Here is a 24,386-nt window from a genome sequence, read left to right as displayed (position 1 = left end):
AAATAGCTGGGCACTCATTCAACTTGGAAACTCATCTTGTACTGAAGTATGGGCACTTTTGCCAACTGTACAGCAAACTTATCAATGATTAAGCAAACATTGGTAAGAATGAGAAGAAAAGGGAAGTATCCAGATCAGAATGCACAAATGCTGGTGATGGTATCCCAGTGTCTGTCACACTAGATGGGGAATGAGCAGCCTGTTTATCCTACTCAGCAGGGACCTGAGTGCCAATTTCAGGGCCCTGAGTTCAGTGTTTGCTTGGATGTGAACAAGGCTGGGCAGAAGGCAAGCCACACAGGATAGAAAAAGCCATAAGCAGCCCATGGCTCTCAGATGTCTCCAGAATGGGGTGGGTTGGGGGTGGGGGTATTAAGCAGGAAGGGACAAGTGGAAGCAGGAAACAGATCAGCTCTGCCAGATGTCAATCAGCAAGACCACAATTCCAGGCGGAGCCTCAGGGAGGGAACCATGGCTGAAAGACAAAGCCAAAGGAACTGGAGCTCAACAATGAGAAGGGAGTTAGGAACAAGAACAGCCTTTTGAATTTGCAATAGGACGATCAAGTCCTCTCATATTCATTGTCTTATTTTCCTCTTCTTCTCTTTTCAGAATGAGGGAGCCAAGAGAAGGAGCATTTGGCACAACAGTTAAGATGCCAGTTGGGACATCCACATCCCACATCAGAGTACCAGGGTTCAAAGCCTGGTTCTGGCTACTGATTCCCGATTCCTGTTATTGCAGACCCCTGTAGGAAGCAGGGATGGCTCAAACAGTTGGGTAACCACCATCCACATGAAAGTCCTGCAGTAAGTTTCCAGCTCCTAGCTTCGGCTTTGCCCAGCCTTGACCATTGCAGGCATTTGGGGAATAAACTGGTAAATGTGAACTATGTCTTTCTCTCTGGCACTCAAACAATATTAAGAGAGGCAATGCCAAGATCCTGGATTTGGAGTCCGAAAACTTAGCTTGAGTCCCTGTTCTCTCATTATCTAATAGGTGATGACCAGACTCTCTAGGTTTCTATAAAAGAGGAATACTTATGATTCCCCACTCAACGATATTCCTGTAAAACTCACACAAGACACTAAAGAGGAGATTATTCTACAAACTCTAGGGGCTATAAGGATGTTACTTGTCACAATAATTATTGTTAAAAGGATGATCCTATCTTTCAGAGCATGAACTGGTCTCAGGTAACAGCTAATTTATGAATTGCGAGGATCCACTCGTATGATAACTGGTTCAGCACTCTGAACTTTGACCATTGTAATTTAAAGCATCACTTTGTCTCCACTCAGGACATGAAAGCATCTGGGACGTGGGAGGGTCTGTGATGTCTTTTCACATGGTCTGGTAAGCTTTGGATCATGTTAGTGACCAGCCACTGGCGCCTTTCATATTTGCTGAGTAGCAGTCTGATATCATTGTTTCACTTTCTGACTATGTCTGTGGTGTCTCCAAGAGAACAGAAATTTCTCAGTCATCAGCTTATCCAGTGTGAGTTCAAACAATGATTCTGTGTGCCTGGCTGACCTCGCTCTTCCTCTCTCAGGAAGGGGGCCTTACTAGATCTTTAGGGACAAGGGCAAGCTCATCACAGCATCGTTAATACTACGTTGGTATCTTTGCCAGCAGTTCTGCCATGCTTAAGTTGAAAGAAAACATGGAAGCCCCATCCCCTACAGTTATCTATGAGCAGATAGATCTTAGTTTTCATAGACCAGGGCTGTTCAGAGTCATTGCATCTCAAAGTGTCAATTTCACTTCCATAGACTACCTCTTAGGTGCTCTATTAGTTACCACAGATCAGGGAGAACATATGATATTTGTCCTTTTGGGACTGGCTTGTTTAAGTATGATGTTTAAGTGATCTTAAACTTAGGTCAACCATAAGGGTATGTTCAGCCAGTACCTTTCTAACTATTGTCATGTTGCACTCAAATAATGTTCTCGGTTATCTGTGTACCAGGAAGGTGGGGACACCCCATATTCAATTCACCTGGCATAAAATAACTGTGCAATCTTTTTAAATTTTTGTTCCAAAAGAAAGGATGAGAGAGTCACAGTTTTGGAAAAGATCTAAGCTTGCTGGTCCCTCTTCACTATCCAAGGCCTCAGGCCATCAGAAACTGACAGCTTATTATCCCTGAACAAATTTCAGCTCCACTAACGAACAGAGATTTCCTGAACTGTTTTAAAAGTGAGCTGATATGTGGGGCAATAGTTTTCCAATTAAGATGAAACAAGATCTCTTCTTCCAACTGGTGGCCAAGCTGCATACATGTCTAGACAGCAGCATAACATTCAGGAATGGGCAGAGGGTAGACATGGTCCACTGATGAATATATGGTCCACAATAAGCATATAAAAATATCTTATTTCTTTTGAAAACAGATCCAAGGTAGCCTTAAATTATATCAGGAAAGAATATTCTTTTCAAGTGAGGAAGCAGGGCCCAGGGAAATTTTAAGTAGAAACAAATAAGGTGAAGCCTGATTAAGGAGTTGGTTTGCAAATTCAGCTCCCTGTTTGCTCCAGCAGCCAATGTGGAAAACATACCCAGAATGCCATATGGCTCTCAGGGTCCCTAGGACCAAGCCCTGCTAGGCTTAATTTTCTTGGGGGCCCTTAGATGTGTTTCACTCTGGTGCTGTAAAATAGGAGCTAGGCCCTTGACCAGAATCTTACTTTCAAATGGCAGCAAGCATTAAATGCTGTGTTCATAAATGGCCTGAAGCCTTGGACTAGGTTCTATTTCAAGCAAACCTGATAAATCCAGCTAATCTCTGTGAAGGTAAAATCCACTTGATGTACAAGTATCAGGGTACTTCAAATAGTTCATGGGAAAACGGAATTGAAAGGCAAGTTTTATTTTGGTGTAAAAGAATTTGAAATCTATGTATAGTTTTTTTGATAATATGTATTTTGCATGAATTTTTGAAGGTTCCATATATAGGCATGGATTTTTTAATTCCATCTCCATGAACTTTCTGAAGTACCTTCATAGATATCCTATGTAAAGAAAAATTTGATCAAACTGGTAATAATCAACTCAAACTCAAAAAAGCATAAAATGGGATATATTAAGTCTCTTCTGTTTTTTGAAGAATTGCAAACTCATGCTAAATGTTTGGTATTGCTCATCCCATATCCGATGATGGCACTAATGGTATGATCCCTGGACCAACATCTGGCACCTGTATGTCCCCTGGGAGCAGATTTCCCAGTCTGCGCACTGGGGGTTGATGCAGGGAGCATCTCCTGCCATCTTGGTGGCCCCCTACAATTTGGAGAGCCTTGGGCAGGTAAGGCACATTCTTTGACACTTCTGTTCCTTTAGAGTGTCCTATTACTTTACAGTAATATTGCAGCAGCTGTTTTATACAGTTACATGACAGTTAATCAGATAGACACAGCACACAGAGTAGTTCTAATAAGGCCTTTAACTATGATTCACTGGGGTTGTTCACTATCTCCAGCACTAATCCTCATGTATTAAGCAAGGTGAAATTATTGTGTTCTCACAGATACATTTAAGATTACATCATGAAACAGTTTAAAGTGGCAGAATCAAAAGTGGAATTATAGAGTTAAAATGTTAAAAGTTAATTATGTTACAATTGCTACCTATTTCATGAGTTATTTTTGTAACTAAATTATTTGAAGACATGTTTTAACATTTATTTGATAATATGTCTGAATGGAGCACCTTCAATCCTTAAAAAAATGTTAAAACATTAAGACCATCTCACTATACACTACCAGTCCCTAGAAGTCATAAAAATACTATGGAACAGGTGAATTGATTTTTTTTTTTTTAATAAACACCCTGGGAGTTACACTTACAAATAAATGTTATTGGTAAAAGCATTCACTTTTAGAGTCTACAGGCTTGGGCCAAAATGCTGTTCCAGTAAAATTCTATCTGAAACTTTTCTTCAGAGTTGCTTTCAGAGCAAATTACTATGTCATGGAAGACGGAATGCCTTTATTTTACTGTCACTGTATACTTCCTCTAAGCAATGTTACTCTGCTAAAATCACTCACCTTTTTCACCGGAGTTAGACATGAATGGTTTTGGCTATATCCTACAGTCTAATAAACTTTCAAAGTCAGGGGTTTACAAAGCTAAAGATATTCAAAAGAATGTACTGCAAGCTCTAAAGTCAGTTTCAAAAGAGAAGTGACAAAAACATTCTGAAAGACTTTATGCCTGGAATAAGCACACAATTCTCCCATATAACTATTCTGAAAGGAAAAATACTTCACTTGAATATGTAAATATTGAAATATTTAAAAATAACTTCCTGGGGTGGCACTGTGGTGCAGTGAGTGGATTAAGCTGCTGCTTGTGAAACACACATCCCAGATTGGAGTACCTGGTTCACGTCCCAGTATTCCACTTTGGCTCCAGCTTGCTAATACACACTCTGGGAGGCAGCAGATGATGGCTCAAGCACTTGAGTCCCTGCCACCCACGTAGGAGACCTGGATGGAGTTCCTGGCTCCTGGCTTTTGGCTGTAGCCTGGTCCTGCCCTGGCTGCTGCAGGCATTTGGGGAGCGAGCCACTGAATGGAAGATCTTTCTCTCTTTGTGTTACTTTGCCTTTCACATAAATAATCCCTTACAAATTTAATCTATTAATATAGTCAGACCTTGTATGAGTGGGAACAAACTAACAAGCCCTCTGAAAAGTCTCATTCGGTGATTTAAATACAAGCACAGTGGGCCCAATCCATCGCTCAGGACTGAGACAAACAGTGGTAAGAGATGAAGATGAGGACTTAAAAATAAGATGGCCTGATACAGCCATCATTAGGCAAAGCAAGTATCTCTTCAAAGTTGGACAATGTGATTACTAAACTGTTACAATGTATTGGGTTGACAAAAAGCTAAAGGGAAACCAATCCTGTTACTTATGGATGGTTGTACCTTACAGAAAATGGAATCTTTCTTGGTAAGGCCCTGCAAGCCTTTTCTGAAGGGCATGTCTCTTAATAACCTTCATTAACTTCTGTTTGGTTGCCTAAGAGTTGTCTCTTATCCAAAAAAAGTTTAACACAGTCTCAAAAGAGATTGTGTTTATTTAAGCTTGTTGGAAAAACATTCCTATCATTTCAAGAATGACTAAATATTTTTCATCCACATAGTTAGCATTCCAGACTATGTTTTCCTGCCTCTGTTGATTAGATGAAAATTAGCAGGCCCAAGTCTGATCTATTAGATATAATTACTATCTCAGTAAGAAAATTATGAGACTCCCAGCAACAACGTCCTTTCAGGTATGGGAAGTACCCATAGGGGCAAAAAAAGGGTAACGCACCCCTTTATACACTACTTCAACAGCAGAGGATCTTCTAATCAGTATTTCAGAATCAGCTCCGAACAATTCTGAACGTTTAAGGCATTGTTCAGTTTGATCATCTCATCAGACTTTAAGGCCAACCTTCATTTTTATTTGTAAAACTTTGGTCAGCTGGTCAGCCTTACCAAAACTCAGGTGCAAAGTGCAAGGCATTACCAACACAAGCAAAGACATGTTAGACGCCGAGAACCAGCAGGACTTCCGGCTACAAGCAAGAACAACCCCTTCTTCTGAAACTCAACTACTTCCACAACATTTATCTTCATAATTGTTTAACTATTAACGTAAATGGTAGATGTAACAAGTAAAAACAGCCACTCATATGGAATGCATGCTGTATAGCCATAAAAATTACATAAAATTTTGAAAGTGATATTTTACTGTCAGGTAGGAATGTCTTTTACATCTACTCCATCTACATCCTGAAGTTATTTTAAATAGCTAAAGCTATTTTAAATGACCAAATTAAAATACTGCAATTTTCATTACTGATGATTTTCTGATGCTTAGGTTGAAGACCTAGGTCAACAGAGTCATTTGCTACACAGTTGTTACTCCACATATGACCTTATTTGGACAAGCAGAAAACAGGCTGTGTTATATTTTAATTTCCATTTATGGAACTAGTTTCCAGGACATTTAGAGTTAAAGGATGAAACAGCATGCCTAACAGTCTTCAAGATATTACGAACATTTTATTATTTGTGGCTTACTAATAATAGCATGGTATATGGCAGTGAAGCAATACCACCCATAAAATGAGGTTTGATCCCTGCTGTGTACCAGAATGTTACTAATATGTGACCCTGTGGTATCTTTGACTTCACTGCCTCTCTCGGGTCAGCCAAACTATGTTTGACTCCTTGCCACTGAAGCAGTAGCTTAATCATCTGAGAGACCGTTCAGTGAGGAAGCATTATGGGCAGGGCTGGAAACATTTTTTCGTATTTCAAGGAATTCCCACCCAGATATGTGCCTGGTACAGACTTTTCTGGCAATCCTGTGGAAATCTCATTTTAAGGGCAGCTTGATTCATACTATATTATCAGCATTCCTGGGACAGAATATACAGGGCGAGGATTGATGATGAGGAAGACAGCACATCTGACAGCTCGCAGACCTCCAGCAGGTTAGAGGAGCACAGCACGCACTTTATCATGGGGTGAGCTGATGTGGAAGTGGCTTACTAAACTTACGTAGCTGCAAACATGCCTAAACCCAGAGCTTCAACACTTTCCCAGGTAGGACTAGGACTCCCCAGCTAACGGACTGAAGACAGACAGGTGGCAGGAAGGAGGACAGTTGATCTTCTGTTCAATCACATGTCTCCCTAAATCCAGAGAGTCAGGAAGAATCCATGTGCAGTGAGATCTCTTCATTCTTCTACTCCTAGAGTTAAGTCCAGGTGAGCAGACCTAGGGGGTCTGCCTGAAACTCACCCCGGTGTACAACAGCTCTGAAAATAACACTGCTTTAACTTGTTATCATTTCTAAACACCACACTATATGCCCATCGCTGCCTTGACAATCTACAAATCACTCTGTGATTTCCTGTCTGTGAAAGAAAAGCAATTTTGCTTTGGTTGCAGAGAAGCAGAACTATTAGAAAGGAAACTATCCATTCATCCAATCACAAAAATGGGATTTAGTGACTGGCAGCCCAAGTATATGGTTGAGTATGACCTTTTCAAGTATGACCTAAGTTATTCCTAGTTCTTGAAAAGTGATGCTCTTGGTGCTGGCTCCAAAAACCTCAAGATCATTGAACTTCTTAACTCCTCTCTGCAGGAGGCTCTGAACCCTCAGGCCATAGTGGTTACCCAGGGCGGGTCAGCCCAGCCCAAGATGATATCAGATAAGCTCGGACCCTCAAGACTTCCAAGTGACAGGAACAGTAAATTGGTAACACACCTGTCCACATCCCTTGTATTTTTCTGAGTCAACAGGGCCATGTCATATATATCTTGTAGTCAAAATTTCCCTTCCTAACACCGTATCTTACCTTCAACTACAAAACAGGTTTTTAATAGAAACTTCAACTACAAAACAGGTTTTTAATAGAAATGGCACTCGAACGATCAGCTTAGGCAGCCTTGATACTTGATATTTTTGGAAAACAATTAACAAGTTGTTCTAAATGCCTAGTTATGGCATTAAAAATGTTAGCAGTATAAGTAACTGCAATAACAATGCAATGGCACCTGTACACGCACAAGGCAAGTCCTTAAAGCAGTACATATGTGACGCAAGCGTTAGCCTTGCAGGGTCTGAGGAAGCCTCACTGAAACTCTGTGACTGGGCGAGAACAGACTGCAGGTTACACACTCGCCTTGGCAGATCCCACAGCTGCCACTGGGGTAGAGCAGAGAGCTGATTGCCCCTTAGAAGAGTGAGAGTCAATCTAAAGCCAATGGGTCAAATTCGCCATAGATGTGTGGTCCCACTACATGTCCAACAGACTCATAGAACATTCTTATTTCTGTTCTCAAAATGTGTTTTCAGTGCCACTGTTGTGGTGTAGTGGGTAAATCCAACACCTATGATGCCAGCATCCCATATGGGCACTGATTTTGGGTCCTGGCTGCTCCACTTCTGACCCAGCTTCCCGCTAATGCACCTAGGAAAGCAGTGGGAGATGGTCCAAATGCTTGGGTCCCTGCCACCTACATGTGAGACCCAGAAGCAGCTCCCGGCTTTGGCCTGGCACAGCCCTGGCTATTGCAGCCATTTGGGGAGAGAACCAGTGTTTGGGAGAGCTCCCTCTCGTAACTCTGACTTTCAAATAAATAAAATCTTGTTTAAAAAGTATGTTTTCAAATTACAGGTATCTTAACATTATTCTTTCTTCAACCGTTCAGTTATCCAACTGACTGTAAGTTTTGTAGACTCTGGTTAAGGTAACCCTACATCAGGACCTTACTCAGGTAAGGAGATTTACAGGAAGGGTATGGTTGGGGCTTCCTACTCCAGACTTTCCCTTTTCCTTCCTGCCCTCACTTATTTCTTCATGAACAGTTTTTTTAGCATCTATGTATATGCAGATGCTATTTTAGAGATTCAAAAGAATAGCGTAGAGTCCTGGTGCACAGGGGGCCACGCTGTGCAGAACAAGGTGAATCAGGATGAAGGCACCCACACTGTAGGGACAGGTGAGGATCAAATGAGCTGATGCATTACAGCATTTGATCTGGCACACAGTACGGATGTAATTAGTTTTAGCTGTGGTCATTAATAGTCATGAATAAGGTGAGGCAAATGGTGCTAGATGTGGATGAAGACCTAATCTGGGGCCCTTCCCTTTATTGTTTTTAGTTTTTAGAAAGACAAGCCTTTGTCCTCTATGTGTACACTTATAAAAAAAAGATTTATTTATTTGAAAGAGTTACGCAGAGAAAGGGAGAAAGACAGAGATCTTCCATCTGCTGGTTCACTCAGATGGCCACAATGGCCAGGACTGAGCCAGGCTGAAGCCAGGGGCCAGGAGCTTCAATCCAGGTCTCACATGTGGGCGCAGGGACCCAAGCACTTGGGTCATCTTCTGCTGCTTTCCCAGGCCATTAGCGGGAAGCTGGATGGGAAGTGGAGCAGCCAGGACCCAAACCGCTACTCATATGGGATACTGGCGTCACAAGTGGTGGATTTACCAGCTACACAACACCAGCTCCTTCCGTTGTACACTTAAATTGCAAACTTGATACGCTATTCTATCTACACGTTTCCACCTTAATCAGAAAATGAAAATAGTGAGACTAACACAATGATTCAGAGACAAGGCAGGAAAGCAAAATATGAGAATAAAATCAGTTACAGACCAGCATGGCTTATCTGTGTACCTGAATTAGGTGTTGACAATAACTTGCTAAGACTCCATCATGAGGGCATTAAGTGCCAATTTAAAAAGCACTTAGGCACTTAGAAATCAAGTTAGCTGTCAAATAATAGGCTAGTCTTTAAGGGCCCCCCAGGTTCAAGTCCTCAGTCCTCCAGTCCAGTGGGAGTAATCAGGCATATTATGCTGTCACTTGGAAGGTATGTATCTTCAAAAGCAACAGCCACAAAGAGCTTCTTCCTCCCTGTAGGGCCAAACACACCGTATTTGGTAATGCAATAATTTATCTAGAAAGAATCTAAAACCACAATCCTGGTGTGAGGTCTTTTCATTTAATTTTGGACTCTGACTATGTACCTTGAGACTGTAGCTAATAGGGCCAGGGCCAATACTTGTTATGCAACTGTGGACAGAGGAATTTATCATGTGGATAAGCTGCATAAATACCAGAGTTTCTGTTTTTCTCTAAATAATTTTGACTGACTGCTTATTTCTTACACATTAACACTTTTTCTTTTTTAAATTTCATACAATCCTTTTGCTATTCTGAAATCACATGAAATTTTATTCCAGTGTGCTAATGATTAATAAGAAAAATATTTTCAAATGATTCCATATTATTTTCTGGGCTCTGTAAAGTAAGCAATAAGATCCACTCACCTTTTACTATTTTGTATGTTTGTTATTATTCATAATACATAACTCTTTAGTATATGGCTTATTTTGATCCTGTACAAAAATAATTTTTCTATTATATCTTAAAACGAATTATTGCAAATATAATATGAAACTCACTACTTGACAAAAAACAAAAAGAAACATAAGATGCATTCGATCTCTGAAAACAAGATGAAATCTTTGAAAGGTTTGATGAAGACAGGTTAAGGGAGATAGCATTAAAGAGAGAAGAAAGGAGACCAGCAGAATCCTACAGTGGAAGTGATGCAGACGCTGAGTTCTGTTGCAGTGGAGGGGTTGCCTGGACAGGAGGCAGAAGAAGTAAACTTAGGAAGGCATCTCCAAGGTAGCCTTCCATGGTCCTCAAATTAGCAGGAAGGGTAGGCAGGGATCACATCCAAAATACCTGATGTAAGGTTCAAATGTGAATGAATTCCTTCCCTGCCGTCAGGCTCCAGTCTCTCCCCAGCACAATGCCCATAGCAGAGATGAATAGAGATCAACAAAGGAACTAGCAACAGGGAGCAACATAAGCTGAGATGACAGTTGCGAGCAGGCAGGCAAAAGAAAATACAGCTCAATCCGACAGACTTCAGTTTATGCCAGTTCAAGTTAATAACAGTAGCTGAACCTTTAAAATTATCTAAAGTCCCCTAAACCTTAATTTCCTCATCTCTAAAATGGGCTGGCAAGGCATGCAGCATAGTGTTGTGAACATTAGATGAAATCGGGTACAAACTTAAAGTACTTGCCACACAGTACCCCTACATGAACGTTATTTTTCATCTGGTTTAATTTAAAGCTTAGCTTAAGTATGGTCTTTGCAGTTAAAGCTGTCTCATTTCTTTTTTGCTCTATCTGGACTACAGGAGGTTCTTAATTAGTTTTTTGGAATTAATGGCTCCGCAAAACTGTAACTCTTTTCTCAAACAGTAAAATACCGGATTACATCTCTATGCAGGTGTTGCAGAGACCAGACTAAATTCACTTCCGTCCAAACACCTATGGGACATAAATCAGTCAGTTTCACATAGTTTTCTATTCACCAACACTTCCCTTCTCTACGCACCACGATGGAGATGCTAACAAGTGCAAGGATCAGTGCAAAGGAGTTGCCTACCTTTCCTTTTGGAGGAGCGATCTCATTTTGATAAGGTTTTTAAGTCCTATTTTGAATTTATGATGCAAGACCCGCAAGGTTAAAGGCTACTGTTGACTGGATTACAAATTTATGCTTTCAATTTTTCTTGCAATGTAACCCCAACATTTGGACTTCAGTATTTCCAGTTGACAATGGCTTGCTCCTAATTCTTAGGGCTGGGTGTTCCCACTTTTATCTGTATCAGCCAGGCACCCTTTCCTGTGAAGTCCATGCTACAACTACTATACATATTTCCACAAACTCCTTTTGTCAGCACTGAAACGCTGCCTTCAGGGGATAGGAGGAGTCTATGTATGAGGGGTGGGTGATTTTCACAAAGTCGGTCATCTGGAAGCTATAAAGTTTTGGAGTGTGGCAGCTGCACTCTGAGCAGAGTAATGGTGAGGGAACTGGTGATGTCAATAGAACGAGACTTACATTTTTATATGATTTTTAAGGTCTTTAATAAGTCCAACCCCTCAGAGGTTAATGAAAGCAGTCAAGCAAACTCCCAAGTCTGAGTTTATTAAAATTCATATGGAAGCAAAGAACTTCTTGATGCTTAAAAGACTGAGTCTACTTAGCTGACTTTCTGGAGGGACCTGTTGGTTCTTAATATCTGCTTTTAAAAAGTCTACATGGATCCATTTTCAACACGGATTAATTTTTGATGCACGTTAGTTCATTTATACTACGCAAATGTGCTTCTTAATGATGCATACTCTCTATTGGACCTGTCATATAAATATTCAAGCCCTTGTCTGTTTGAGTAGGCATGGACAGAAGATTAAGAGTGACCTGAGATGATGGGGCAGGCATTGTGAGATAGCAAGTTAAGCAGCTGCTTGGTAAGGCCACGTTCCATGTCAGAGTGCCTGGGTCCAGCCCTCGCTACTCTGCACTTCTGATTCAGCTTCCTGCTAATGGGCCTGGGAAGGCAGCAGGTGATGGATCAAGTGCTTAGGCCCCTGCTCCCCACCTGGGAGACCCAGATGAAGGTCTGGGCCCCTGGCTTTGGCCTGGTCCAGCCCTGGTTAAACAGGTATTTGGGGGAATAAACCAGCAGATGAAGAATATCTCTCTCTGTCATTGTCTATTCTCTATCACTCTGCCTTTCAAATAAATAAATCTCTTTTCAAAAAAGAGAGAGATTAAATTGCAAAGAATCCTCCCAGGATTGAGGAAATAGATTGAAATAGGAGTTGGGGTAGAAAATCTACTCCTGGATGCCTCAAGTTTCTCTCCACTGGATAGAAAGACAAGTAGGAAACGCAGGCAACCAAGATATAAGCAAATGCATTAGAGGACTTGCAAGGCCACAGACCTCATGCTATTAGAAGTAGGAAGGATGTCAGAGTGAGGGCACTGCACAACAGAAACTGCCTTTGGTTCCAGTTTTTCCTTCCAGCTCCCAGGACACTTGAGCTTATGGAAACGTCACAAATCGAATATGATAGGCTTGAGTTGTGGGTTTTATTTCCTGTATTATTTTGTTGTGCTGACCTTTAAGTATTAATTAGGGTTGAAGTGAACTGATTTAAAATGTATATATTCTTATACTGTGAAACACTCAGATAAGCATATGTGCAATGATAAAATAAAGACTATCCTACTCTCATTTTAAATTTGTAGCGTTTCCCCCAAATGATGGATTTGGGTTGTATAACAAATCCATCTGCAACTGGTAACAGCATGAAACAGACACTATGCCTGAGAAAAAAAAACAAACAAGAACATCCTGGTAGGAGCTTCTCCAACATGAGGCGCTCTGCAGGGACTCGTTAGAATCTGCAAGGTTTACCTTCACACACTGGGCAACACTCCCCGGGCACTTTCACGGGGTGCATGCAGCTCTGTCCGCAGGCCGTGGCCACGCAGTGGGGCTCCCCGTTGATGCACTGGCAGAACGTGCAGTCGTCTTCTCGCCACCGGTCTCCGTGGGCGCGGATCTGACCATTGGCATAGCAGCCAGCGGGATTATTAAAAGGGTAAACTGGATCTAAATGAAAAATGAGTTCAGAGTGAGACTGAGCATATTGTATACCTTATCTCAGCTTGCATCTACAGACATTTGCTCCCAGGGTCTAGTCATCAGGAGTTCTACTCCAGCTGTGACCATCAGCAGCTCAGGGTTACCTGAGGTGTCCCCAGGGGTCTGTGCAAAAGCAGCTGTCATACCAAATTTATGAATAATCCTGACACCGGATCAGGGAAGAGGACCTATGGTCTGAAAACAAATGTGCACGTGCTGTCACTCCGTAACACTGGAAAGCTTTGCAGATAAAGCTGTGGGTTGGCAATCAGAAAACATGGATCCATCTGAGGTTACAACAATGTCTTCTGAGTTGCCAAGTGAGACATTTATCACTTCTCAATTTCACCTCCTGTAAAGGGGACAGAATAGTGTCCCAGGTAACAGAGTGAAATTGTTATTTGCGGGACTAACTGAACTGAACCTCTGCATGTCAACACTGTGGCCTTGTGCATGACAAGACTGGCTTAGACACACCATGTGTTCATGATGGCTCCTTGTAGCAAGGCTGGGAACTCAAGGCCACTTTTGTCCTTGGATACTGGGAAGTTAAGCAGCAGCCAACGGTGGTGGACAGAAGTAAGTAAGGCTACTATAGGAAAAGTTTTCTGAGATTATTCACAAAAAGACAATATACACAAAATCCACAAATAATCCCTATATTGACAACAATAGAGAAATTACTCAATCTTCTTAGATGTATGTAAAAACCAGCCTCCCTCAATAAGTACTGCTGTGCTGGGAGGAGAGTTCCAGTTTGGTTGTCTTTACTCTCAGGAGGTAATACAGTGTAATGAGACTGTTAGAAGGCTAAAATTTAAAATAAAATCACAGCTTTAGAAAGGCAGTGTGCCACAGATGGAAGTGGCCAGGAGATATGAACTAGATAAAAAAAAAATAGTATACTATATAGCTCACTTCTACTCTGAGCCTACACCTGGATTCCAGGAAGGAGACCTAACTGACCTATGCCCAGACAATTCATTATGCTTATTACACGGAGGTTCCTGGCCAAGATTTCACACCACCAACGGCTACGTAGCCTCAGACATTATGACAAACTGGGGGTGACCCGGCAACAAGAGACCAGTTGGGAAGGTTAAAAGTTCGATTTGTTGCCAGAACAACTAAGTGGTCCATGTTAGCCACGTAGTTTTTTTTTTTTTTTTACTTTAAACATTTTCAGATCCTCAACATTATGAGGTAAATATTGCTCAAATAACACAAGGAAAGGACTTTAGGAAAACAGAAAACAGCACGGAATATGGCATGACAATACATCCAACCATTTATGTGCAGAGACCGGATGCAAGATAAACACAAATGGCTTCCCCACACACTGAGGACAAGGAGCCTCACAGGTGACCTCCTTTCTGGGGAAACTGCCGTCTGGTCAGGACAACACAGACACGCTCAGGGGTGGGAGTGTTGCTTCCAGCCTCATCACAAACTTGGCCAGGTAACTCTACTTTCCTAAAACTTCAGTTTCCTAGGCCTTCAAATGTGTGAGTTTTGGCCGGCGCTGCGGCTCACTAGGCTAATCCTCTGCCTGCGGCGCCAGCACCCCGGGTTCTAGTCCCGGTTGGGGCGCCGGTTCTGTCCCGATTGCTCCTCTTCCAGTCCAGCTCTCTGCTGTGGCCTGGGAAGGCAGTGGAGGATGGCCCAAGTGCTTGGGCCCTGCACCCGTGTGGGAGACCAAGAGGAAGCACCCGGCTCCTGGCTTCGGATTGGCACAGCGTGCCGGCCATAGTGGCCATTTGGGGGGTGAACCAACAGACCTTTCTCTCTGTTTCTCTCTAACTCTGCATGTCCAAAAAAAAAAAAAAAAAGTGTGGGTTTTAGTGGATGATATTCAGAGGGACCATTCTGCAATGCCATTGATTTTTGACAATCAGGGATGGGAAGAAAGAGCCCACGGCAGGAACATGGAACATGAAAGTATGTGTTGGGGATGGAGAGAAAGTGCGTCCTGGAGATCCACACCACACCCCCTGCAAGCACCTGACATGGCCTTGGGCTAGAGTCCCTGCCGCCTGACAATCCAACCACCCTGTAGCTGCAAGAGAGATGGAACAGTAGGGTCTGGATCCCACATAGAAGGAGAGGCATGGGTAATGCTAGGGGCTGGCCCAGTTCCCCTCTGAGATCACTGGCTAGGATTGTTAGTGACTAGAGAGCATCCCACCCTAGCTAAGTCCGAATGAAGATAAAGTGCTGCCCTAGGACTGCTAAGCAACTGCTGGGATTGCAGGGGATAAACAGAAAGCAGCTGTGGGAAATCTCAGGCTGACCTGAGAAGCAGGTGACTCAGGCTCTCGATGGTAGCTTCCCCGAGGGAAGGGTTCTCACATACTCTACCTGGAAGTACACAGCCCTAGAAACCAGGCCGTGACACCATCAGATGGACTTCCTCAATATCCCCTCTATTTTGCACAAGACTAAAGTGAGTCGACAATGCTATTCGAACTCTGCACCTCTTCACTGTGTTAATCTTCGACTAGCCTGTTTCCGTACCTTCGCACACTGGGCAGCACTCCCCTTCGGGCACGTAGTACCTCTCGCAGTTCAGCTCACCACACTGGGCGGTGAAGCAAATGGAGACGCCCCCTTGGCATCGACAGAATCGACAGTTGTCCATTCGAAACATGTCTCCATCATGGTATTCCACGTTATTGAATACACAGGCAGGTTTGGTTTCTGAAAAGAGTTAAAACAAGGCACAAACTCACTTCTGAGTTTTTACACTTTTTCAAACAGTCTCTAGAAATTTTATCTCCAAGCAAGAGGTTATAATTTGTTGGAAAATTACAAAACATGACATAACTATTTAACAGAAGCAATAAAGCAAAACAAAGCAACATAAAATAAACAAAACACATTGTTATCCTGTTTACACCAAGGGACCAAAATTCCACTTAGAAAAATCGAAAATGACTTCCTCCTGCCCTAACAAAAGGTAAATTTTATGACCATGAAACTCACATATCTGCTATGTGCTTCAAGAGACTGTTTTGTTAAATCATTCTCTACCTCTAGAAAGTGGCCCTGCCTCAACATCAGGTTTTGCTTTGCCTCAAAATTTTTACTTTTTTGGAGGTTCTCTTCTAAATTCTTTTTCTATCTATCCTGTTTAATAATATATAATTTTAAGAGTCCAACATTTTATATACATATATGTATAATGTTCCACACATATTATGTCACTTAATCCCAATGACAAAGGCCTGATGTAGATATTATCCTGAGCTTAGAAGTTAATAAATGCTATGTAATTTGTTCAAAGTCACACTTTTAGCAAACAACACAAGTCAAAATGGTAGTTCTTCCCTTTGTGTTTCCAGGTTATATTGTACTAAGAACTCGTGGGCCCACATTTACAACTCTCATCATGATACCAATGATTTAAAATCTTTTCTCTATTCTTGAATACACTCCCTAAATTCATTCCACATCTCTGATTTGGGCAGATTTAAAATAACTTTCACTAATTTATCCCAAAAATGCAAGGGTGGTTTAATATTCACAAATCAATAAACATAAATCACATCAATAGAATAAAGAACAAAAGCCATGTGGTCATTTCAATAGATGCAGAGAGAGTATTTGATAAGATACCACAAATTACGTATACAAGAAACATCCCTCAAAATTATAAAGGCTATATAGACAAACCAACAGCCAATACCACACTAAATGGAGAAAAGCTGAAAGCATTTCCCCTCAGATCTGGAACAAGACAAGGATGTTCACTTTCACCACTCCTGTTCAATATAGCACTGGAAGTATTAGCAAGAGCAAGTACGGAGGAGAAACAAAGAAAGGGCATCAGAACTGGGAAAGAGGAAGTCAATTATCCACGTTTGCAGATGACATGATGCTGTACATGGAAAAACCGAAACACTCCACCAAAAAACTGTTGGAATTAATAAACCAATTCAGGAAATTTCAGGTTACAAAATAAACATACAAAAAAAAACCCAGTAGCTTTTTATATGCTAATGATGAACTCACTGAAAGAGAAATCAAGAAAGAAATCCCATTCTTAATACTCCCTACTCACAAATCAAATACATAGGAATAAATTTATTATATTTCTATAATGAAAATCAAACATTGATAGAAGAAATCATCAAAGACATAAAAAATTGGAAAGATATTACTTGCTCATGGATTGGAATAATCAATATCACAAAAATGTCAATACTACCTAAAGCAATCTACATATTCAATACAATCTCTATCAAAATACCATAACATTCTTTACAGATTAGAAAAAAAAATCTTAAAATTCATATGGAATCACAAAAGACCCTGAATAGCCAAAGCAATCCTGAGCAAGAAAAATCAAGCTGGAGGCATCACAATACCTGACATCAAAGCATACTACAAAGCTATAGTAATTAGAACAGCTTGGTACTGGCTCAAAAACCAATACATAGATCAGTGGAACAGAATAGAGTGCCCAGAAAATAATCTACGTACATACAGCCAACTGATTTTTCACAAAAATGCTCAGACCATACAGTGGAGTAAGGATAATATATATGTAGGAGAATGAAATTAGATCCGTACCTCTCACCATATACAAAAATCAACTCAAGATGGACCAAAGACCTAAATTTAATACCTGAGACAATGGGGCTGCTGGAAGAAAACATAGGGAAAACACTCCAAGACACTAGCACAGGGGATGATGGGTTGTGAGGATTAAATGGCTTATCATATATTAAAAACTCCTGGTAAACACAGCTACGATTTTGCTAATAGTGTGTACGGCTGCTCATTGTAGCACTGTTTACAACAAGAAAGCCTGGGAGTAGACTAAATACCCATCACCAGGGTCCCAGTTAAATGAGAATGAGAAGGATGGCTGGGCCTGTTGACCATCTCTAAGGTATGCAGTTAGTTGAAAAATGCAACGCACAGGGGCCAGTGCTGTAGCGTAGTAGGCTAAGCCTCTGCCTGCAGCACCAGCATCCCTTGTGGGCACTGGTTAGTGCCTGGCTGCTCCTCTTTTGATCCAGCTGGGCTTGGTCCCCTGCCCCTGAGTGGGAGACCCAGAAGAAGCTCCTGGTTCCTGGCTTTGGATTGACCCAGCTCCAGCCATTGTGGTCATTTGGGGAAGTGAACCAGCAAATGGAAGACTTCTCTCTGTCTCTCCCTCTCCCTGTAAGTTTTCCTCTCAAATAAATAAATCTTAAAAAAACAAAAAACCACAATGAGATATCACCTTACCCCTGTCAGAATGGCTAGAATCCAAAACATAGAGTAACAAATGATGGCGAGAATGTGGAGAAAGGGGAACTATTATACACTGTTGGTGGGAATGTAAATTAGTGCAGCCACTGTGGAAAACAGTGTGTACAGTATGGAGATTTGAACATGCTTTATTAGAGATACCTGTAGCAGCACTGTTCACAACAGCTGAAATCTGGAATCCACCAAGGTGTCCATCATCAGATGAATGGGTAAAGAAAGTGTGGTTAATACACACAATGGAATATTATTCAGCTATAAAAAATGAAATTCTACCATTTATAGCAAAATGGACACAATTGGAGGACATCACGCTGAGTGAAACAAGCTGGACCCAGAAAGACAAATACTACATGTTCTCACTTGTATGTGGAAGCTAAAATTGAATAGATAAAATAGAAAGGAAATGCCTGTGTATATCAGTATTGCTGCAAATACAGTTTTGTGAAACTTTGTTTTATACCTCTGTCAAACCAATGGTTAAGAGTCTTTTACTACTACAGCTTTAATGATCTGTGATTACCTTAAATTTACTGTTATGAGTGTAATGGTCACTTTCCACTTAATTATTATTTATAGCTATTGTCGGTATTCCCACTCAAATAGGGTTTTTTTTTTTTTTTTTGCTCTTTTACTTGATAAACTTCTTATTAGGAGAAGTATTACTCCTTTTTACTGTAATGTAAATTTAAAATATCTCAAAGATTAAAAAGAGAGAAGTGGGCAAGAGAGAAGGAAATATCATTGTGCTCCTATAATTGTATCTACAAACCATAATAAACCTGTTAAAAACTAATTAAAAATTAAATAAATAACTCCCAAAGACATGACAAGAAAACTACAGAGTAATATCTCTCATGAATATCAACATAAAAATTAAGAAAAGGACTAGCAGACTATATCCAGTAATACGTACAAAGGATTATATACCATGACCAAGTGACTTTATTCCAAGAATGCAAGGCTGGTTTAACATCCAAAAATTAACTAATGCAATACAATATGGCAGTAGCATAAAGGACAAAAGTCACAATATCATCTCAACAGATGCAGAAAAAGCATTTGACAGAACAGAATACTTTCTTACAATAACAATGTTGGACCACTATGAATGTGAGGGGGCTTCCTCAGCTTGATAAAGAGCATGCATGAAAAACAGTCAGTGAACATCACACTTTTTGGTGAAAAACTAACTGCTTTCTTCCTGAGGTAATGCTGAAGACACTGTTTAGATTCAACAGGTAAGGAAGATCTAGACCAGGCAATTAGGAAAGAAAAAGAAACAAAAGGCATCCACATTGGAAAGGAAAGAATAAAACAATTTCTAGTTGCAGATAAAATGTCTTATATATTAACATTTCTAAAGAATTCATTAAAAAGCTATCAGAACTTATAAACAAGCTCAACAAGGTTGCAAGGTAGAACCACAACTCAAAAAAAAAAAAAAAAATTCTGTTTCCACACCCGATTTACAGATTATGTTAGCAACGAACAATCAGAAAGTGAAGTCAGAAAAACAATTCCATTCTCTAAAGCATCAAGAAGAATAAAATATTTGGGAGTGAATTTAATAAAATAACTGAAACTCATCGCTTGAAAATGACAGGATATTGCTGAAAGACATAAAACATGTCCAAGTAAACATTAAGACATCATGGATTGGAAGACCATACTGCTAAGATGAAATTACTCCCAAAACTGACCTGCATAGAACTATTCAGTCTAATCCCTATCCAAATTCTGGCCAGCTCTTTTGTAGAAACTGACAAGCTGACACTAAAATTTCAAAGGAAATGCAAGGGACTCAGAATATTGAAAAGAACAAAGTTAGAAGAGTCTGATTTCAAAACACAATACCAGGCTGGTGCCACGGCTCACTTGGCTAATCCTCCGCCTGTGGCGCTGGTACCCCGGTTTCTAGTCCCAGTTGGGGCGCCGGATTCTGTCCTGGTTGCTCCTCTTCCAGTCCAGCTCTCTGCTGTGGCCCTGGAAGGAAGTGGAGGATGGCCCAAGTGCCTGGGCCCTGCACCCACATGGAAGACCAGGAGAGAGCACCTGGCTCCTGGCTTTGGCTTGGCACAGGGCGCCAGCAATGGCAGCCATTTAGGGGGTGAACCAATGGAAGGAAGACCTTTCTCTCTGGCTCTCTAACTCTGTTAAAACAAACAAACAAACAAACAAAAACCACAATACCATATCACAGTTCCAGCGTAGAACTGAGACGTCAGTAATAAACTATCATTTTATTGATTTCTGACAAGGGCATCAATAAATTCATAGGAGGAGAAGAGAATCTTTTCAACAAATGGTGCCAGGCAACAGAGTATCCCTGCTCCTATATACAAGAATTAAAAAGGAATCCTACAGCTATGATCTAAATGTAATAGCTACAACTATAGCTTTCTTAGACAAAAATGTAGGAGTAAATCTTTGTGACCTTGGATCAGGCAAGGATTAAGAACCATTAGGTTCTAAGAACCTAGAATACCAAAAGCATAAGCAATAAAAGAACAAAGAGGTAAACTGAACTACTTCTGTGCTGCCACTAATGCTGTTAGTAAAACAGTAACATTGCCCTAAGCCCTCTGGCTTACTAGAAGTCAGGTGACCAGAGGGCTGAATCACAAGCGTCCGTTCCACCCCAACCCTAACGGGATTTGCTGCTCCCCCTTCCTTACCTCTGCAAAGCTATATAAGACCTGTTCTCCCAGGACAGGCTGCTGTTCTCTCTGTGCACGGGGAGACACACTCAACAACAAACCTTTTCCCTTACTCAGGTGTTTGGTGTGTTTTGTGGTGGCCTTTCCTTTCAAATGCTATCAAGCAAGTAAAAAGATTTTATGATGAACTGGAAGAGTAAGAAGTTTCCCAATACAAAGAAATTATAAATGTTTAAGGAGATGAAAATGCTAGTTACTCTGGTTTGATCTCTACACATTGAAAACATGCATCAAATCACCAGGGTGGGCACTGTGGTGCAGTTAGGCTGCCTCACCACCTCTACCCAATAACAGAGAGCCAGGGGTTGAGTCCTGCCTTAACCTCTGCTTCCAGTCCAGCTTCCTAATGTACCTGGGAGGCAGCAGACCATGGCTCAAGTTCTGAGTCCCTGCCACCCACGTGAGAGACCCAGATGGAGTTCCCTTCTCTTAGCTGTAGTTTGGCCCAGCCCTGGCTGTCATGGGCATTTGGGGAGTGAACCAAGGGATAGAACATCCATCTCTCTCTCGCTCTCTCTCTCTCTCTTCCTCCCCTCCCCTCCCCTTTCTTGTTCTGCCTTTTAGATGAAATGAATAAACATTAAATGAATGAATGAATGTGAACAAAAAAATCATCACACTCTACTCCATAAATATGTACACTTATTGTACAATTATGTATCAATTATATTTTTTAAAAAAGAAAACAAAGACAACTTGCAAGTTCGGAGAAAGAAGTAGTCTGTATTCAAGCATACAGACTGATAAGATACTCATATCCAGAATTCTTGTAACTCACATTAAAAAATAACTAAAAAATGAGCAATCATTTGAATAGGTATCTTCTCAAATAAAGTATAGAAATGTCCAGTAAGCACATCAAAAATGCTCAACATCATCAGTCATTTGGGGAATGCAAATTAAGGCCACTTTTGGAAATATCTCTTCACATCCACCTGTATGGGCTATAATTAAAAAGATACACAGTAATAGGTGTTTATGAGGATATGGAGAAATTGGAATGTTCACATATTTCTAGGAAATGTGTAAAAGTGTAACAGCTTTGGTAAACAGTTTGGCAGTTCCTCGAAATACTAAACACAGAGTTATTATATGATAAAGTATTTCTAGTCCTAGGTATACACCAAGAGAAATGAAAACATATTTACTTACAAGCTTGTATGCACCATTGTTCACAACAGGCAAAAAAAAGGAGAAACGACCTGAAGGCCCATTAACTGGTATATGGGTAAACAAAACGTGGTGTATACATACAAGGAATATTGTCTGTCAATAGAAAGGAATGATGCTCTTAAATATGTTACAGCAAAAATGAACCTTGAAAACATTATGGTAAGTGAAAGAAGCCAGTCATAAAGGCCACATATTGTAGGACTGTATTTATATGAAATGGCCATACATCTATGAACATAAGAAAGTAGATTAGTGTTTGCCTAGGACAGAGGGCTTTGGGGCGATATGGAGGAATGATTGTTCATGGGTTCTGGCATTTTCTTGGGGGAGGGGGTATTTGATAAAAATGTTCTAAAGTTCATGGTGCATGCCACTGAATATAGCAAAAACCACTGCATTGTACAAATTAAGCTGATGAACTTCATGGCATATGTCTCAGTAAAGCTGTTAAGACAAGCACTCTCAAGCTGAAGAAAGTTCTGAACAGATATACCCTGTTTAACAATGTGCGCAACGCTGGCTGATAATGTCCACAGATTCCACAAGCTCTTCTGTCCCCAAATAACTTCTCATATGTCTCCTTGCATGTTTGAATACTTTCAAAAACTTTCACTGCATTTTAACTGGAGTATACTTATATTTTCACCAAAGGATGTTTACTTTCTCATTTATTTTTATAACAACCCCATTAGGAAGACAGAACAAGTATTAATAGTCATTCTTTTTGATGAGGAAAATGAAATTCACAGAGATTAAGTCACTTGCCTCAAGTCATGTGTGGAGTGAGAGAAGAGCTGTGTTTATTTACATGAGCAGTAAATGTGCATGCTCAAATCTATTTCCTTAGCTGTCTGGATATATTATGTCCTTTTATTTTTCCAGAAAATCAATGTATCTTAAAAAGAGTCACCTTATCATAGTTCAGAATTCATCTACATAATTTCTTCCAATATACTAATCTGAACTGGGGTTAGAAGGAACTGGGCAGCCAAACTACAAATTCCCAAAAGTGTAGAAAACAGACTCCTTTTATAAATCAAACTTACATACTGTGGAGTGTGGAATACTCTTAAAAAAATGTTGAACACAACCATTCAAGTAAAAAAAAAAAATTTCAAAAACCGACAAGTATTAGTTACCTACTTGAGTTAACGGGCTACAACTGCCATGTGGGTGAAGCCAGAAACCTTGGTGCAAGAATTCAAGTGAGGAGGGAGACTATGAGGAAAGCTGCTCTGGGAGCCCTGTTCTTAGGGTGGGGTATGCAGAAGCTTATGTGCCAGGCGATGGGACTGAGCAGAGGACTGGGGTAGCCAGGGTCTACCAGGAAAGCTCAGGAGCAAGAAGTGGAGTTCAGAAAGGTGGAGGGTCCCCGAAACCACAGCCTGGAAAACAGGATCATCCTTTAGGGAAACAAGGGAGGGGAGAGAGAGGCAGACAGACAGGAATCACACAGCACAGTGAAGTCTGCTCGATACTGAGAAAAATTTACACAGGCTCCTCGGAGAAGTCTGAGACAAAAAAGCTTGCCGTGGGTTTTGAGGGCCAGTGGGCAATTCCTTCCTCACCTATTAGGGACTTATCGCAGCGTATCACGGAGACTGCTGCCGCCTCTATGGGAGGAGGATATACGTGGATGCTGAGCAGAAAAATATTACAAAAAGTTTACTGTGAGACTTGCATTTCTTCTGCAGAGATGCATAAAAATGTCTATTTCCTAGTGAGTTTTGGATATCTTACGTGTGTGTGTCAATTAAATTTTATGTTTGTAAGTTCTGAAATCTTCCTTTCCCTCTTTAATGAATTCTTGAACTCCTAAAAAAGAACCTTATAATACAGACTGTTAGTAAACTCTACTGCCTACAAAATGGCTCTGATCATGGCAGATGGAGATTGGTATGCACTTGTAGTCAAGGAAAAGACTAAAACATAGAACTACAATTGTGAAAGTAAGTAATCCCAAATAGATGCACTTCTGCTGCTGTTGCTCTTCAGCCTTTCCGTGGGAGAGCGCTAATATCTGGTTGGTGTCTAGTCTCAATGCACCATGAGGTAAACCGTGTAGGAAGCAAGGGGATAGAGGTCAGAAGCAGAGAGAGCGAGCTGTGTGACAGACAGGAAGCACCTGACAATGGCTCCATAAGCCAACAGCAAACTGCGAACATCACGAAGACAGGGTGCGTGACCT

General features: G+C 40.9%; 1 protein-coding gene across 4 annotated transcripts in view; it reads right to left on the bottom strand.

Annotated features, from left to right (window-relative positions):
- Positions 1-24,386, bottom strand: part of CRIM1 (cysteine rich transmembrane BMP regulator 1) — a 205,276-nt gene that overhangs the window by 61,264 nt on the left and 119,626 nt on the right. For all 4 annotated transcript variants that reach the window (XM_062209253.1, XM_062209254.1, XM_062209255.1 and 1 more), the window contains 2 exons: positions 15,564-15,746; positions 12,819-13,016 (listed from right to left, as the gene is read on the bottom strand). In XM_062209253.1, coding sequence (XP_062065237.1) covers positions 12,819-13,016; positions 15,564-15,746 — 381 coding nt within the window. The remainder of the gene's footprint in view (positions 1-12,818; positions 13,017-15,563; positions 15,747-24,386) is intronic.

This window comes from Lepus europaeus, chromosome 13, assembly GCF_033115175.1.
Source record: "Lepus europaeus isolate LE1 chromosome 13, mLepTim1.pri, whole genome shotgun sequence".
Taxonomy (NCBI): Eukaryota; Metazoa; Chordata; class Mammalia; order Lagomorpha; family Leporidae; genus Lepus; species Lepus europaeus.
The sequence above is the reverse complement of the archived record's forward strand: the minus strand, read 5'-3'. Positions and strand labels throughout refer to the sequence as shown.